The sequence below is a fragment of the Thermochaetoides thermophila genome (assembly GCF_000221225.1).
Source record: "Thermochaetoides thermophila DSM 1495 unplaced genomic scaffold scf7180000011806, whole genome shotgun sequence".
Lineage (NCBI taxonomy): Eukaryota > Fungi > Ascomycota > Sordariomycetes > Sordariales > Chaetomiaceae > Thermochaetoides > Thermochaetoides thermophila.
Window position 1 is genome coordinate 2506586 of NW_006383023.1, and position 17534 is coordinate 2524119.

Here is a 17534-nt window from a genome sequence, read left to right on the forward strand (position 1 = left end):
CACCGCCAGGACCAAGATCACGAGCGGTTACGAACGAAGCAAGCTGGCGCGCAACACTTCGCACATATCATAGGCCAGCCGCCATGGGCCCTGCATGGCTGGACTCGCTCGACGAGGACTGGGTGTCGCAGCCCGGGTCGCCGATCGACGCGTCGTTTGCCGACCTTGCGCCTTCGCCGTCGCCTAAGCCACAACTTCGTCCCAAAGCGGCTGCGCGCAGTAGCAAGATCCCGCGGCCCAGTCCCCGAGGGAAAAAAGGACTACAACAGCATGGCGCCGATAACAGCATCAGCAGCAGTCCGAACGGGAACACGAGCGTCCTCAACGAGCGCAACCTTCATCTGCACGAGCGCCGAACCGCCGCGCTGGGCCATAGTAGAAAACATACCCCGTCAAAGCTGTCGCGGGAGATATATCCTGGGAGTAGCAATAATAGCGATGGCAATAACACGAGCAATGCTAGCCGCAGTCATAGTTGCAGCAGTAATAATTCGAGTGCAAACCCCGGAAAAAGCGGCGTGCGTGACTGCCAGGCATGTCGCTCAGCATCGGCATCATCAACGGCATCGGTCATACGACGACCAATGCTTCGCAAATCGGGCGGCGCGGCGAATGTCCGTGGTACAGGAGATACGCCCGAGTGGAAGCGACGACTGGTATATGGGGAACTGTCTTACGGCGAGCAGCGCGACTTATTCACATCGGCAGGAACAGGTCTCGAGAATATTTTCAAGCCTCCGCCCACGACCACTCCATCCACACGTCCGACGACCGCTGTGACCGAGAAGATGGAGGAGTCACCGCAGCCGCAAACGTGGAACAATGATGAGCAACATGAGCAGGAAGATGATGAGCACGAGCACGAGTTCGAGCTCGAGCCTGAGCATGAGCATGAGCATGAGCATGAGCATGAGCACGAGAATGATCATGAAGAGCACGAACAGGATCAAGAACAGGAAGAACAGGACCAAGAACATGAACAAGAATCTGACCACAACGAGCCCGAGCCTTCAGAAGAATACCCAGAGCCCCAGAGCCATCCTCGTGTCACATTCTCAGCCAGACCTCCGCCTGTATATCCTCCCGACGCATCCCCCGAACCAAACGCTGCCCACGACGATGACAAGTTCTCCCGATCCCCAACCGAATCCCCTCCTCAACCGCCTCCTCCCCGCCGCGGCCCCCGACAAATCCGTTACCGTCGCACCTCCTCTGAATCCGACCGTTCCCCGAGCAGACGCTCCCCTTCCCCAGATGGCATGCCCCCAGCAGACCAAAACCATCAACAACAGCCGATCCCCCCAGCGATCAACACATCCTCCCCAGCCGTGCCCCCCCCAAAACCAGCCCAACACCTCAACGTCCCCTCCGACATTCTCAGTAACGGCGGCGACGACGGCTCCCGCAAGGTCAGCGGACGCAGCGACATCCGCAATGAGGACTTCAGCCCAATCATTCTGGAGCGACTCCAAGCCAGCGACGGGCGCACCATTGCTTTTCAGCCCATGGAACTTCCGCCGGAGGAGCTTAAGAGAAGATTGCAGCGTCTTAGGCAGAGGCAGAATCAGATGCTCTTCACGGGCGATGCGAGGTCTGAGACGGGGTCGTTGATGGGAATTGTTGAGACGAGTGAAGATTTGGAGCGGTTGGGGAGGTATGTCAATTTCAAGAGGGGGAGCAGGGAAGTCGATTCGTTTAGGATGGAGGGGTTGAGCGAGGCGTTGAATGAGATTTCGGAACTGAATCCGGAGACATCGTTGCAGGCGAGTACGCCGAAGAAGTTTCCTAGTGTTCGGTCGGAGAGGCCTGAGGAAGAGGAAAATGATCCTGCGTTTGATAAGAGTCCGGATCAGAGCCCCCCCAGAGAGGAGAAGAGAGCTGGTCTGGCTGTTGGGCCGGGGAACAGTCCGCTCAAACTATTCCAGCCGTACGACACGTTCACCAGTCAGACGCTCATGCGCAGGCTTAGTCAGTTCCATGAGCCTGCTGGTGATGGTGAGGCCAACGGCAGTACTTACTCTCCCGGCGCCAAAGAAGGCGAGTCCCCGCCGCGTAACCAGTCCCACGGCCGCCCTAGGCAGGTCTCAACCAGCCGTTTCGGCGCAGGCGAGCTCGACGGGTACGAGTTTCATGAAGACGAGTTCTCTCACCTCGATCACTCAGGAGGCATGGACGGCGACAAGGAGAACCGCGGTCCTTATCGCCAGCTCGACGGTGACGACGAATACGGCGACTCCCCCAGCCCGAACCAGAAATTCCAGCCTATCTTCGACCTCAGCCACACAAACTCGCCATCTGACCAAGCCGACTCCCAGTTCGTGCTCCCTCGACGCAGGGGAAAATCTCGTCGGCGCACAGCTAGGGCCTCGCTACCTGTCTACCCCTCCGGTGCAACTGAACTTCCGCTATCGACGCCCCACAGAAGAAGAGACGCGATGAACGAACCCAAGCGTCCGCGTACGTCGCCCTGCAAGTATGATCCTACCCCCAAACGGAGGAGAACGCTACACCGCTCAGATATCGCCTACGGCATCGAGGACGGAAGGTTACTCCTTGGCGGCGAGCAGCAGCTCCAACTCGAGCACGAGCAGACGCCTAGCCCGGGACAACACTCTCCCGACCAAGATGGGGGTATCACACGGTCGGGGACGCCATCGCCCCCGCAACGGGCTTCTGCTACTACCCATCCGGTTGACTTCGAGGTGCGGCCCCTCAGAGCAAGCAGGTTGGGCGGGCAGCCGCCTACGGGACCTACCGCCCTGCCGCCTGGCAGCGCAATGATGGAGACGAACAGAAAGCCGTCGATAAAAACGGAGGACTTTTTGCACGAGGCGAATAAAATTATGGCGATGATCCGCAGTAAGGCGGGGCTACAGACGGGGAGGGGGCTCGGGAGTGTGGAAGAGGAGGGGGAGGGAATGAAGGAGTCTGATGAACAACAGGAAGGACAGCGGGAAGAACAGGGGGAGGGCGACATGTCGTTTGAATCCGACAAGGAGCCGTTTTCTAGGCCTCCGAGCAGAGAGGGGAGACCGCCTTTGCCGAGACGGAGCACAAGGCAAGAGGATCCCGTGTTGGCGGAGCAGTTGAAGAAGTACGAAGAGGGGGATGATGGAATGGGGGATGTGGTTGCGTCGATGAGGTCCGGGGGATTGAGACAGAGTGCCATGCTCAATTCCATGGCGAAAAGGCAGCAGCTTTGGATGCAGATGCAGGGATCGCAGTTGCAACAACCGCCACAGCCTCAGCAGCAGTCACCACACGACTCCTTCGACCGACACTCCAGCTGGGATAGCCGTGCCACACGCACCTGGCTATCCAACACTCCTGGTGCAGCAGCCGTCATGGGCAACCTTCCTCAAGTCAAAATCATCCCTCCCAACAACGGCTGGCCCTCGCCACAACCATCCGGCCCGCACAATGAGGAGGGCCCTGCGCCATCAAGTAGGCACGTCTCTGGCGCGAGCGCGCTCTCCGTATCGATGCTGCGCGCCGGGTCTTCGCGCGGGTCGAACCCCAATGACGCGCGCAAGACAATTGCCCCTGAGAGTGTGTCGCACTTAATTCCTGATCAAGTAGGGGACATGGTTCTCGACAGGGAGCGTCAGGTGTGGGTGAAGAGGAAGACTTCTGCGGCCGGGGGCCCGGAGCAGAATGGTGTAAAAGGGAAGGTGTCGGTCGAGGAGAGCGAGGATGAGGAAGATCCGTTTGCGGGGATTCCGGATTTGAGCGTGGATATGACGAGCGAGATGCTTAATCTTAAACCGCCGGCTGGGTTGGGGAATGAAAAGGGAAGGGATCCAAGGAAACTCGCGTTCTCGTCGCCGCTGGCAGAGGTCATTGTTGATCAGCGGAGTTTGGGGACAGCGACGACTACAGATGAGACAGGGAGTCAACCGCCGTCGGGGAGTACACCTTCCGTGGTGAATAGGCCGCTGCCGGCGGGGTACGAGACTATCGCTAGTACGAGGTCGAATGGGTCGCGTCCGACGGTGCCTATGAGACAGTTTTCTGTGGGCGGGGAGACGCAGACGGCGAGACCGGTGAGCAGGATTGATGAGCGCAGTGAAGAGTCAGAAGATCAAGGAAATGTTGGCCTTGCAGCGGGAGCTGAGAATCTCGTTCTGCCGCCGGAGGAGAATTCCAAGGGGATGGAACTGAGTTTGGTGGGGGATATGAGTATGAGTGTTGTCAGTCCCGAGAGGGGGGGTGACAAGGAGAAGGGGAAGAACCCTGCCGCTGTCACAGGGGACCAGACGCTTAGTTTGCTGGTCGCTACGCCGCCCGTCGGTCGCAACACGAAATGCCCTGTGGTGGAGGCAGATCCGGTTGCGGTGCTCAACACTTATGTGGGCAACCTCTCGCTGAGCCCGCTGTCTACATTTACTATTCACCGCCCAAATGAGTCGCTGCCGCTCGAGGCTAGCTACGTCGTCGGCAACCACCGTTTTGCGACGGGCAATCCTGAGGGTAAACGCACCGTCTCACTTAGTGTGCAAGAGCTGGTGGCTAAACTGGCCGAGGTCGAGCCGTTTGAGCCCTACTGGGAGGATATGAAGGAGTTGGATCTTCGCAGGAAGGGGTTGACCGCTGTGCATGCACTGGAAGAGTTCTGTCCCAAGCTAAGGACGCTGGATCTGTCGCATAATCGGATCAGGAACTTGGGCGGGATCCCTGGGACGGTGTTGCATCTCCGGGCTATGGAGAATCTGTTAAGCGACCTAACGGCATGGAGTCACCTACAGAATCTGCAGTACCTCGATGTATCGGGCAACGATCTCACCACGCTCTCGCCGCTGCAGCATCTCGTACATTTGAGGGTCCTCAAAGCGGATAACAACCGCCTGGCCTCGCTGGACGGGATCAAGTTCCATCGGTATCTGCAATCGCTGCGCGCGAGGAACAACGCACTTACTGTCTTGGATCTCTCCTCATCGACTATGAACGAGCTGGCGACGTTAGACCTCAAGCATAACCGCATCTCCCGCGTCACAGGCCTCGCCCGTCTCCCCGCCCTCACAACCCTCAACCTCGCCCACAACAACCTCACCACCTTCGCCGTAGACGACACCGACGGCCCCTGCCCCGCCCTCAAGTACCTCCATCTCAGTGATAACCACCTCGTCTCCCTGTCTCTAGCAAACCTTCCCCACCTACGTCTCCTCCACGCTGACCGCAACAACCTCATCCAACTCGACAACCTAAACCCCCGTTCCTGCCGCCATCTAGACTCCCTTTCCCTCCGCGAACAGCATGGCGAGAAGGGTCTCGACGTGACACACCTTTTGGCCAGGGCATTCGAGGTGCGCAAGCTGTTCCTCAGCGGGAATTTATTGAGTAAAGGGTTTGTGCCGAGAACGGATATGCTCAACCTGCAGGTCTTGGAGGTCGCAAATTGTGGGTTGGTTCAACTACCCGAAGATTTGGGGCTTTTCTTGCCCAATTTGAGGGTAGTTAACTTGAATATGAATGCTCTCAAGAGCATCGAGGGATTGAAAGGGGCGGGACGGGTGAGGAAGGTGTTTGTGGCGGGGAATCGGATTGGGGATTTGGGGAAGTTGGTTAGCGTGTTGAGTTCTTGGCGGGGGTTGAGGGTGTTGGATGTGAGGGAGAACCCGTGTACAGGGGGGTTTTATAAGCTGGGTGCGTTGGCTGTTGCCAAAGGAAAGAAGGGGAAGAAGCGTGACGTGAGCGGTAGCTCTGCCGCTGCTACCGAGGAGACGGCTACCAAAGAGCCTGACACTCCCAAGGACACTCCCTTCCCTTCCCTTCCCGACGATCCAGCCCTCCCACCCCTGGACCCCCAACATAACTCCGAAGACGACCCCCATGATAATCACAACTCTGACTCCGAATCCTCCGACCTCGACGCCTCTCCTTCCCAGTCCTTTACACTCCCGGACCAGTCGCCCACACAAGATAGTTCCTTCCGGGCCCGACTGGATATGGATACCCGTGTGCGCAGGAGGCTGTATGAAGCGCTGCTTGCGAGCAGGTGTCCTGGGCTGAGGAAGGTTGATGGATTAGGGTTTGATGCCAAGAGAATGGGCACGCCGAGGGACGGGGATGAGGTTTGGAGGGTTATAAGGGAGAGGGGGTTAATTAGGGGGGATACTAATCAGAATGGAGAGGGGACGACTAAGAGTCGGTGGGGGGTGGAGGATAGTTTTGCATAGGGGGAAGGGATTGGTGTATGTTGCTGGCCAAGGGAACCCCTCTCTGTCGTTGTTGGCTTGTTAAGTATTAGATGCTCTTACTGTTCTGTTTGCTTATTCTGTATTCGTGCATGTATCAGGTCTTTTGGGGGAATGGGAAAACGGGATGACGAACGACGGGTGGACGGGCAGGTAGGCAGGAAGAGGGAAGGGCGTTTTGTGAAGGTTTCCTATTGTACGGATTACTACTTTATGGTTTGGCTTGTGGGAGTTTTGTTTGAGCTTTAGAGTTATTATGATCATGATAGTAATGATTATTATGACCAGTGTGGTCCACGGCTGCGTCCACCAACTGAAATTTCAAATATTTATTTATTTTTTTTTTTTCATTGTGTATCCTGTTCTATGTCCACACAGCTCCTTCGCTCCAACCCAGGGTATCGGTAGATAGTACAGTGCCAATATGCTTCGAGGGCTCCTCCTCTATCACGCTGACCTGACCGTGCTCACCAATACCCAAAACTCCATTATCATCATGCTCAAACTCACCCCAGTGTACTCACTCAAAAGCCCGCGAAAAAAAAGAAAAGAAAAAAAGAAAAGAAAAAAAAAAGAAAAGAAAAGGCTAACACGCTGAAACAATCGAAAATCCCCGCTCTACTACGGTCTAAGATACCTTCTAGAACTCTCAACCTCCATCCTATCCAACCGCCTATGCACAGCCCCCAACACGGTCTTGAGAATACCATCGGCAGAAAGCGTCTTCTCGGAGCCCTCCCTATCCGTCCACGACACTTTATCAACCATATCCCTCACACCAGTCAGTCCATCGTCCAACTGCCTTAGAGCCGCGTCGGCTTTGGCATCGTCACCGACCTGGAAGAATTGGATGCCAATCTGCCACGCGGGCGCCGAGACATTGTCCAGCCTTTGCGCAAGCGCCTTGATGTACGACTCCACGTCGTCCTGCGCCTCCCCGTCTGTGATGACGATCAGGTTGACGGGCTTGACGTCAATTTCGGTGGTATCAATGATGGCATCCTTGTTCTTCATCTGCTTCTTGAGTGTCCGCACGGCCTCCTCAAACTTCACCACCTCCGGCAGCAAGATCTGGTTGATCCTCCACCCCGTCATCGTCCCACCAATCGGCTTCGTCGACCGGAACAGCTGATCGACCTGCTCCGGCGTCCGGATGTTCTTGTACCCGCCGGGGGCATTATGGTTGATGAAGTAGACGTCGATGCCGTCCGCGTCGCGCTCCGTGCAGATCGGGGTGATGGCCCTGAGGACGCCAGCGACTTCCTGCCAGCGCCGGCCCTGCATCGAACCGGAGTCATCAATGAGGAATTTGGTGTCGAATTTGCGGAGGAAGGCGTACTTGTCCTCGGAGGTGCTCAGGTAGGAGCGGATGGAGGGGGCGGGAGAGGCGGACCGAAGGGAGATGAATGGCGAAGAGGAGGAGTCCTGCCCGATTGCCTCCGCGTAGGACGGCGGCGGGGGGTCATTGTTGTCCTGGAGATTTAGGAACGGTTCTGCTGTTGGCGGGGATGAAGAGGCAAATGGGTTATTCTTAACGAAGGATCCCTTCCTGCCCAAGGTTGGCGACCCCGGCGCCCCTGGGTTTGGGCTCGGAGACCGGGATTTGATCTTCTTCTTGAGAGATCCAAAGAGGGAAGCCATTTCTGTTTTCGCAGCCGACAGCAGATCCACTGGGATATGGAGTTCAAGAAGGACGGTCTATCAGTTCTGAGCGTCGAGCCAGGGGCAGAAGCGTAGATGTAGACAGCTGGAACGGGGGAATCTCTCACGGAACTGTTGGTTTATAATGGATCCTGAGCAACATACACTAGGGAAGGGCAAAAAAAGCATGAAATCGAGAGGACCTGAGAACAATGACGGGAAAGCGTGACTACCCATCTGTTTGCTCAAAAGAGCTGCTGACTGGTTCAGGTGTTGGGTCTCACTTTGCCCCTTGGCCACCAGCCTCTTTATACTGGACATCATGGCCCAATACCAGAGCCAACATCATGCGCATTCAGGATCTGCACTGGCGATACCACTGGCAAGAGCTTGCCCCGTCTAAGCCCACGGTAGATTGCATTTGCAATGTGATCCACAACCCATCCATCTCGTCTGCGCTAGTGATGTCGCCAAAATGTTGCCCGAGTACATAGCTCTGTGCCTAGTAGCATTTGTGCGCACCGCGTTTGCCCGCTTCCATGCTAAGCCACCCCCGAAAGGCTCACCATATCCATGCACAAGAACCGTGCCTCTCGGTGCGGTTAGGCTTTATGGCACGGAGGGTTGTGTGGCTGGTGACGGAGAGGATTGCAAAGCCTCCATATGACGTTGTATTCTTATTGGTCAGCCTTGCACCCGCCAACAGGCGTCAGTAGGGGTGTGCAGCTGTCAGAACAAACAACACTCACGATCCCGTGGTTTCGAGGCTGACAGACGAAAATCGCGATGCATAGCCTTAACATCTAGAGATGTGGGAGGTTCGCGCGGTTCGTATTGGAATGATGGCGCCTTTCCGTTGGCAGCTTCGTTCTCAAGGCTTGATCAAAGAAAAGTTCGATGTTGCCCGAAACTGAGATAGCACAAAGCCTCGAAATCTTGGGCGAGTCCCCTGGCTGAATGCCATCAGCTCTTTGTAGGCTCTAGTTTGATGTATACCCTGATATCTTGAAGTGGGCGGCATAGCTCACCGACGCCCTGAACAAAAGGCGTAGAAGACTGGCTCAAGCTGTAGAGCCACGGTTTTCTGACTTCGTCAATGACTATACTGATTCTCAAAGATGATTATGTTCAAAAAAGCGTAGAAACCCAGTCACACTTCTGATGAAAAACCTGGACATCCTAAAGAGAGATAGTGTTGCGCTTTTGCCTCGGCGCGTTTGGCCAGTTGGCGGGGCGTAAAAGGTCCACGCTGATTCGAATTTTCTTAATTCCACGCACTCAACATGATGGGACGAAAGGAAGAGACATTCAAGCTTGGTCAACGTCAAGAATGTAATATTTCGAAAGCTTATTTAGAATCTCTATTACTGAGTCAACAGGAAGAGACTGCGACCTCGTGGCAGAGGTCTCGATTTTTACAGGATGGAGGGAACAGAGTTGGCAGTGCAGCAGGCCGCCGATGTCGAGCCACGTGACAGGTTCATGGGTCTCTCCGTGCTTGGCAGGGGATCTGGGCCAAGAGATCTGCCCGTCAGCCCCGCACTTCAGCCCAGTGGACAGCGGGGCCCTCGATCCACATTGACGCACTGTGCTAGACAACATCAGCTTCTGCCAAATCCCATTAACATCATGTTGGGCAAGCTGTCTTGGAGAGCAATGGACTACTAAATAGGACGAGTGTCCTGTGATGGCGCTCTAAAATTATGATCACATCAATGTTAATGTGATCAAGTTACCAGAATAAATCCTAAAAAGAACCCTCGCAACATCGTCGTGGAAAAGCAGCATATATGTTTCGAGTCTTAAGACAGTCCAAGCACCGAACAACACAAGGCGATCCCCGATGAACCCCCCTTCATCCAATGTTATTCAAGATCCAAGCGATCATGTGGCCGTATCTCAGACCGCCAACTCTGGCCAAACTTGCCGGATGCGAAGCGGCCTCAGGAACAGAACCACGTAATAGCGGACCGAGGAATGTGTGGTATTGGGACTTATAAGTTGAGCCTGTGGCTCGCTCCTGTTGGTCGAGCTCGATGACCTGCAGCCAGTAAAAGACCAAATAAAACGCCGTTTCATACTGCGTGTGCCACCTTTCTTGTCAGCTTCGAGTCTAAGCAGTTTCTTTTGCACTCAAAGCCCTCGCAATTTCTCCAGTTCTAGTTTTTCCTCTGCTTGACGACCCGCGAAGTGCGCTCATTGCGTAGCTCACCACCATGGACGACCATCTAGCCTTCCGACGTAATCGCAAGTTCAGTATCAACCGGAATACCGGCCTACCCCGGCCTGCCCGCCGCTTCTCCCTGGGCGAGCCGGGCTATACTGGTACGAGACAAGTCAACAAGAATCGGCTTGTTGAGATCATTGCATACTCACCCGTCTCAGAATCCAGTAGCCAGGCCCATCGAGACTTCCGTGCTGCTCATGAAGGGTATTATGAATCTCAGTGCTAGTGTCGAGATAGGGAGCTTTGCTAACATTGATAGTCACCTCCCCCATGCCGGCCTCGATCCCACCCGCTCGTCTACCGGCGTTGTTTGGTGCACCGAGCAAGCTGCCGAACACGGTTTCCTCGATGAACCCGAGAAGTGGGCGAACCTTGGCCGTACGTGCGCCCCTGCTTCTGCGTGGACGCCATTGTGTCCAAATATTGGTACCAATGTTAACGCAAACTAACACCCTGTTCAGAGGGTGCCCCCGAGGTCGATGACGAAATCGAAGGCTGCTTCCCGCGCCCCAAGTCCATCGATATTAGCACCGCCAGCCGCGAGTATGGCCCTACCGCCGGTATCAAGCCTCTCCGCGAGGCAGTGGCTCGCCTCTACAACGAGATGCACCGCAAGGGCAAGCCCAGCCAGTACACCTGGGAGAACGTCTGCATCGTGCCTGGCGGCCGTGCCGGTCTGATACGCATTGCTGCTGTGTTGGGCAATACATACGTTGGCTTCTTCATCCCCGATTACACTGGTATGTGGCGCTGCGTAGCATAAGCAGAGAGGATACTACTGACCATCCAGCCTACAATGAAATGCTCTCACTGTTCAAGAACGTACGTACCTCCCTTTCCCCCCACCCTTCCTTTCACAGCCCGGGCTAACATTAGCAAAGTTCGCCGCCATCCCCGTCCCTCTCTCCGAAGAAGACGGCTACCACATCCATCCGGACAAGATCGCCGAGGAAATCTCCCGCGGCACAGGCGTCATCCTGACCTCGAACCCGCGTAACCCGACCGGCCGCGTTGTGACCAACCCGGAGCTGGCCGAGATCCAAAATATTTGTCGTGACCGCGCGACTCTGATTTGCGACGAGTTCTATTCAGGTTATAATTACACCACTGATTGTGATGGGTCGACTATCAGCGCGGCGGTAAGTCCCACTATTAGTGACAGCAATGGAAAACGGATGGATCTGACCCCAACAATAGGAGAATATCGAAGACGTTGATAAGGACGACGTCCTCATCCTCGACGGCCTGACCAAGACCTTCCGCCTTCCCGGCTGGCGCGTTGCCTGGATCCTCGGCCCAAAGGACTTCATCAAGGCGTACGCCCCTTTATCCTCTCTCCCCTTTTTCGAAACTGCCCTCTAACCAGTGAACCAACAGCATCGGCTCCTGCGGAAGCTACCTCGACGGCGGCACTAACGTGCCCTTCCAAGAAGCCGCGATTCCCATGCTCGAGCCCTCCTTGGTCAAGCAAGAGATGGCCGCGCTGCAAAAACACTTCCGCGAGAAGCGCGACTATGTCGTGGCCCGCTTGCGCGCCATGGGCTTCTCGATCCGCTATGTGCCAGACTCAACCTTCTACTTGTGGCTGAACCTGGAAGGCTTGCCTGCGCCGATCTCGGACGGCCTGAACTTCTTCCAGGCTTGTTTGGAGGAGAAGGTTATTGTCGTGCCGGGGATTTTCTTCGACTTGAACCCGTCGAGGAGAAGGGATTTATTTGATAGTCCGTGCCATCACTTTGTGAGGGTTTCATACGGGCCGAAGATGGAGGTGCTGAAGAGGGGGTGTGATGGGATTGAGAGTGTTGTTAATAAGTAAGTTGCGGTGACTTCTCCCTGCCGTGGATGATGTTAACCAGTATGTAGGTTCCGCAACATGGAGAAGAAGCTTAGAGGTCAGACCCAGGCGAACCAGCAGACTCAAAACTAGCTCTTGGCTGCCCTCTTGACCAGCACATCAATCGTTACATGCCACTGGCAAAAGATCGATAGATCCTACAGGAAACTACTAGGGAGGGATGCATCTGGTAATGGTAATAAAGCACAATGAACCATAACTTTTCTCATCATTGACTATATATATCTTTCTCCGTGTGTTTTGTGTGATATTCCAAGACCCAACCAGTCATGGTGAGATAGAGATTTGGCTTCCACTTTAGAGTCACCTTGGCCTGTTAGGGACTGAATTAAGGGAAGTTATTCACTACCCGGGCACCTGGAACTGCCGTTAATGAGCAGACGTTGAGGCATGGGTTTTATCTGCTCAAAATGCGTGAGCTTACATGAAGGACAGTTTCTGTGTACGGTGGTCGTCCATGAACTCTACTACAATCCGATACAGAGCTTCCGGGAGTCTCTCATGCAGCAAGAGCGAATTGTGAGAATGGAACTTTAGCAATGGTCTCAATGATACCAAGCAGTGGCCTGCATGAAACACTTGCGTCAGCGCAGCAACTTGGAAGACCAACTGGGAAGAAGCGTGCAACACCACAACACAACGAAAAGTTTTGGATCGGGTCGAGAACTCGCGCGCCCTTTCAAATATCCAATGTCCTCATCTGAAAGCGATACCCTAAGCCAATATGTCCTCAAAGGGCGTCGGGAAGACCGTTATCCGATGCCAAACCAGCCTCACATCCAACAAAGCACTCCGCGGAGAAGAGCAAACCACCACTCTTACATCGGCGAGAAGGTAACAGACTTATAATAATCATAAATAAAAACACCATTAAACCGCGGCACAAGACCGGGCATAAGACCGGGCCCAAGGATCCTCCTCTCCGAAGGCTCGCGCTTTCACGCAAAAAGATAGTGAGGTACCTCCATGTACCTCGTCCTGAACATTTACCCAGCTGCTACCCCAACCCCCACGCCTCACGCTCACGGTTCTGAACAGTATCCATCGACCTCGGCTGTTGGAACTCAGGTTCAGGTACCTGCTCAAGTAGCCTGGCTTCCCCTTCAGCTGAGATTCCTGCCTCACGGAGGGACCGATCTGACATCCAACACAGCCCACAGGCACGACGCCCGCGTGAGCTGAGAACGTGAATGCCTAGCCCAGCCCAGCCCAGCGGCAAAAGAATGGATCTGATGAGTTAGCGGCCATTTCATAAACAATCTCATGCAGAATTGCACCGTTGCGACAGCACGTGCTCGCACAGGGTGTTTTTCCCGGGTTTCTTTTACGTAGAAGATGCCCCAGGAGCCCCTGGGCGTTCGTGGGGGACGTGGGTGGCTGTTTTATTTTAGGCCTTAACAGAAGGGTCAGACTGGGCCCGGGCCGGATAGTTCGCTCACCCGTCCGTGGTCCATCAAATGGAATAGATATGTTGCAGGCAGCAAGGCCGAATATTTTGCCCCTACGCTACTGTTATGCCGTTGATATGCAAGAAGAGCCCAGCTGCTGACCAGAGCACACCGATGGACGGTAGATGCATGGGGAAGATGTTGAGATCGAAAGGGCAGCCATCCACTTCATCAACGTTGAAAAAACATTCATAGCTATTGGTCAATGAAAGTGGCGGACTGAAGAGGCGTACCCGTTGAGGCCTGGGGACGAGGACAAAGGCCCGGTGACGCCTGTCGGCCCGCGCATTGCGTGATCAGGTTAGGTTTCGGTTGTCATCGGCGCAGAGAACTATGCATTACCATTGCAGCAAAAAGGCTTGGGTTTAGTCGTTAGTTTTGAGACTGGCTTCAAAACGTGGCCGTTGGGACGTGGCTAGCCTTTCGGGTCGAGCACCCGAGAGCTAGACGAAGGTCCGTTGAGATGTTTTGGAAGTTGATGCAATGCTGCCCTGATGATGGACAACGGAGATTCCCATTCTTGTGACGTCCGTGATCGTTTGTCCCAGGTGCCAAGAGAAGATCCACAAGTCGAACCTTGGCACCCGGGGGAAGCTTGGCGCCCGGCTGAGCTCTGCCAAGGTGAAGCTCTCGGTGAAGTACTCTCACCGAGCTCACCGTCGCTCGGAGGGGCGCAATCGCGAGGAACTTCTAGACGTTTCCAGTTCCCGCCAACGATCACGTTGGGCACGAGAAAACGGCTGCCATACACTGTATATCTCGCAATTGACTTATGTGATCACACATTGACTTTCCTCTCCCCAAATACACTCCAGTGACCATCTCTAAGCCTGATATTGGGCTTCAACACCCTGTAAAAGCACCACGGCACCCATCTGTCACATCGACACCACCCAGCACATCTCTATCGAGAAGTTGCCAGAAGAGGGAGTGAACCACTGACGGCTCGCACAACCCAGCAAATCAGAGCCACCAACCCCGCAGTATATCGCAACCCCTCACTTTATCAAATCTAAAAGAAGGAACCAGCAGGCAGGCAGGCAGGCAGATACATTCTGCGCCCGCCCGCGAAGACGACCCAATAGGTCGCACCAATCCATATCCATGCCCATCCGCATTCCAACGACAGTGACAACACTTACGACAACTCTCCTCGGCACAAGCAGCATCCTCCTCCCGCGCATTATCACACCCGCAGCAGCACTCTCGACAGTTTCAACAGCGGCGACAACCCTCTTTTCACCGTTAACTCCGCGCCTAACACCCAATACTACCGCGACCTGCCCCCGCATCCACCACCAAATTATGACGTTCAGCAGCACCAGCAACTTGGGAACGGAGGCGACCAGCCCCGCAAGCACGTCAACTGTGCCAGGACACGCACCATCGGTGCAGGACGCCGCTGAGGAAGCCACCACCACAACCACCACCAATGTCGAGGCTACTGCCGATGGCGAACAAACGACCAACCCCGACGCTCCCAGAGCCCTCCCGGCCCTGCCAGCGCCCCCTCCGCCGGGTGAAGACACCGACAGCGGCAACGGGATGCGCACAGTGATGGTGAACGGGCAAGCAGTGGCGCTGGACAACCTAGGGCCGATGGTGGTAGGTCGGGACGGGACGGTGTCGCGTATCGCAAACTGGCCCGAGATGACAGAGATTGAGCGGGCAAATACGCTGCGGATTTTGTGCAAGCGGAACCAGCTGCGGCTGGCGAATTTGCGGGCTGGAAGGCCGGCGGATTATAAGGGGGAGGAAAATAACTACGGAGAGGTCCAGGGGAAGAAGGAGGAGGTTAAGCAGGAGTGATGCATTTGGAGGGGGAAAGGATAGAGAAAAGACTCGGGTCAGGATACTGGTAGGCGTTTTGATATTGTACAGAAGCATACAGGAGCAACAGCATGTACCTAGCCAGGCCAGGTCAGGTCGGCATTAGACGGAGAATCAGATACCTATCCGCTCAAAGCATATACACAATACATCTCCTTTCAGCTTAACCATCCATCCCTGCTCCAGGTCCTACTAGGCAAACCATGCCATCAGACCGTGATTCTCGTCTCAGGAGCACCCCGGCACCAGATCATTCACAATATCAGGCCTTCTTGATATAACCCCCCAGGTTCCCCACCGTCCACCCATAGTTAAAAAAAGAGCCATCTGTCAACATCACGAAAAGCGAGATCTGGGGGATATATATGACTGCCATTCATCAACACATAAACTGATCGATAATCAGCATCAAACACACACACACACATCAGTTCTCCAAGAACCAACCCCCCTGATGGCCATCCCCTAACCCCGGAGCCCCACCACCGCGCCGGACCTGATCGACCCCCTCCACCCAGGTTAAATTCACACAACCGGTTCAACGCCCCAAAAATGATGATCAATGATATCAAGAGATGATGAGACGAGATATAGATCATGACATTGAATTGGACAAAAAAGAAACGAGACCCAAAAAAACCGATAGAGGAAACTGAACGCAAGAAAATGGAGGAATATACCCGGCCTGTCCGACCTGTATTTTAATCCTCCTAATATATCTTTCCCAAGCCCCCCTACATTTCGAGCCATAATATCATAATTGAGGAGACGAAAAAAAAATCCCGGACTAACGTTCCTCCATTTTTTTGAAACCTAATCATAATCAGGTATCTCCCAACCATCCCATACCGTAGTCCGCTCCTTGACTTTGAAAAATGATAAGCCCGGTTTCATACCAGTTCAGTAAGCGTATCTCATCTCCTTTGACCTTCATCGCTTAGTTCTTCGCTGCTGCAGCCGGAGACGAGCTCTTGTCCTTTGCAGTAGTAGCAGCGGTAATGCTGTCTTTGACCTCCTCCGAGCCCTCCTTCTTCTCCTCTTTCTTAACCCCGTTCGTTTCACTGCCCTCCTTCTCCCTCTTCTCCTTCTCCTCCTTCTCTTTCTTTTCTGCCGCCGCGAACTCCTTCAGCAATTTTTCCAGGATATCATCACGACCACCATGCTTCTCCGTAACCAAGCTCTTGAGCCAGCGGTTCTCCGTCTCCAGAGCCGAGATGCGGCCCTCCAGGATGGTGACCTTCTCGCCCATCTCCTTGGCCGTGCGCTCGAGCGCCTGCTCCCGCTGCTTTTTCTTGATGCGGAAGCGCGCCGACGCGGCCGTGTTGCGCCGGCGCTTGTCCTCCTCGGCGGCCAGGCGAGCCGCCTCGTCAAAGGTGAGGACCCGGCCGTTCGCGGCGGCAGCCTGCTGGACGGCCACGGCAGCCTCGTGCGGGACCTTGCGTTTCTCACCAACCATGCTGCCCGAGCGGGTGTGGGTCGTCGGGGCCGGGGTCGGGGCGGTTATCCCAGGGCCCGGAGGGGGCACGTAGGTGCCGGTGTGGTGGGCATGGGCGGCTTGGGAAACGGCAGGAGGGGCAGGATAGGCCGGAGCAGTCTGGGGATTGGGCTGCAAAGGCTGCAGCGGGTGGTGAGGATGATGGTGGTTCCCTAGCGGGTCGGGGAACGCTGGGATGGTGGGCGAGGTGTAAGTGCTGCTGAAGTCGCCGAAGCCAAAGTCGCCTGGAGCCATTGTGCCATGGTCAGCGGCGGGAACGACAACGACGAAGAGTGGAACACTCTTGGGAGAAGACGACAACGATAACAATTGACAAGTCTGGTCTAGAAGCAGGCGTCGCCGCCGACGATAAGACCACTAAAAAATAGAGGACGGCGAGAGGCCCGGCAGATATCCAGACTTGCTGGCGCGGGCCGCGATGTCGCCATGCAGCATTGCTGCTGCTTCAAGGTCGATGGTGCAATCGGCCCCAGGTCACGAGAAATGACACCATACTCGGCAACGACGATCATTTGTCAGCTCCTCTTTAGGCGGGCCCCGGGGGGGTAGCCGGGGGGGGGGGGCGGAAGATGACCTGTGGTGGTTCCCCAAGGGTCCAGGTGCATTTTTGCATGCAAGACCTGCCTTCTGGAGCAAGAACTGCAATCCAGCCCTCCCGTTTCCCCTCCCGGAGCCCAGGATGCGGTCCAGAAGGTGAGAAGCGCGCCATAGAACCATGGAGCACTGCGCATGACGGTCTGTATCTCTTGTCGGCCGGGTGTGGGGTAAGACCAAGGCTTTTGAGAAAGATGCCTTGAGCTGGGCAAACGAACGAGCAACAAGCTGTCTGCTGTGTGCACGCCTG

At 55.2% G+C, this 17534-nt stretch overlaps 5 protein-coding genes across 5 annotated transcripts; 3 read left to right on the forward strand and 2 right to left on the reverse strand.

The window, feature by feature from the left end:
* Positions 1-83: 83 nt before the first annotated feature.
* On the forward strand, positions 84-6176 carry CTHT_0006990 (uncharacterized protein; the record flags this gene model as incomplete). The annotated part of the gene is made up of 1 exon (XM_006691167.1): positions 84-6176. One exon carries the CDS (start codon positions 84-86, stop codon positions 6174-6176), a length of 6093 nt encoding a protein of 2030 aa, XP_006691230.1.
* A 639-nt stretch (positions 6177-6815) lies between these two features.
* CTHT_0007000 (von willebrand factor (vWF) type A domain-containing protein) lies at positions 6816-7835 on the reverse strand (the record flags this gene model as incomplete). The annotated part of the gene is made up of 1 exon (XM_006691168.1): positions 6816-7835. One exon carries the CDS (start codon positions 7833-7835, stop codon positions 6816-6818), a length of 1020 nt encoding a protein of 339 aa, XP_006691231.1.
* Positions 7836-10051: 2216 nt separating this feature from the next.
* Positions 10052-11989, forward strand: CTHT_0007010 (transferase-like protein; the record flags this gene model as incomplete). The annotated part of the gene is made up of 8 exons (XM_006691169.1): positions 10052-10160; positions 10228-10440; positions 10524-10802; positions 10853-10884; positions 10944-11201; positions 11260-11378; positions 11440-11874; positions 11926-11989. 8 exons carry the CDS (start codon positions 10052-10054, stop codon positions 11987-11989), a joined length of 1509 nt encoding a protein of 502 aa, XP_006691232.1.
* Positions 11990-14469: 2480 nt separating this feature from the next.
* Positions 14470-15174, forward strand: CTHT_0007020 (uncharacterized protein; the record flags this gene model as incomplete). Its single annotated transcript, XM_006691170.1, has 1 exon — positions 14470-15174. The coding sequence occupies one exon, from the start codon at positions 14470-14472 to the stop codon at positions 15172-15174; it is 705 nt and encodes a 234-aa protein (XP_006691233.1).
* A 958-nt stretch (positions 15175-16132) lies between these two features.
* On the reverse strand, positions 16133-16924 carry CTHT_0007030 (uncharacterized protein; the record flags this gene model as incomplete). The annotated part of the gene is made up of 1 exon (XM_006691171.1): positions 16133-16924. One exon carries the CDS (start codon positions 16922-16924, stop codon positions 16133-16135), a length of 792 nt encoding a protein of 263 aa, XP_006691234.1.
* Positions 16925-17534: the final 610 nt, after the last annotated feature.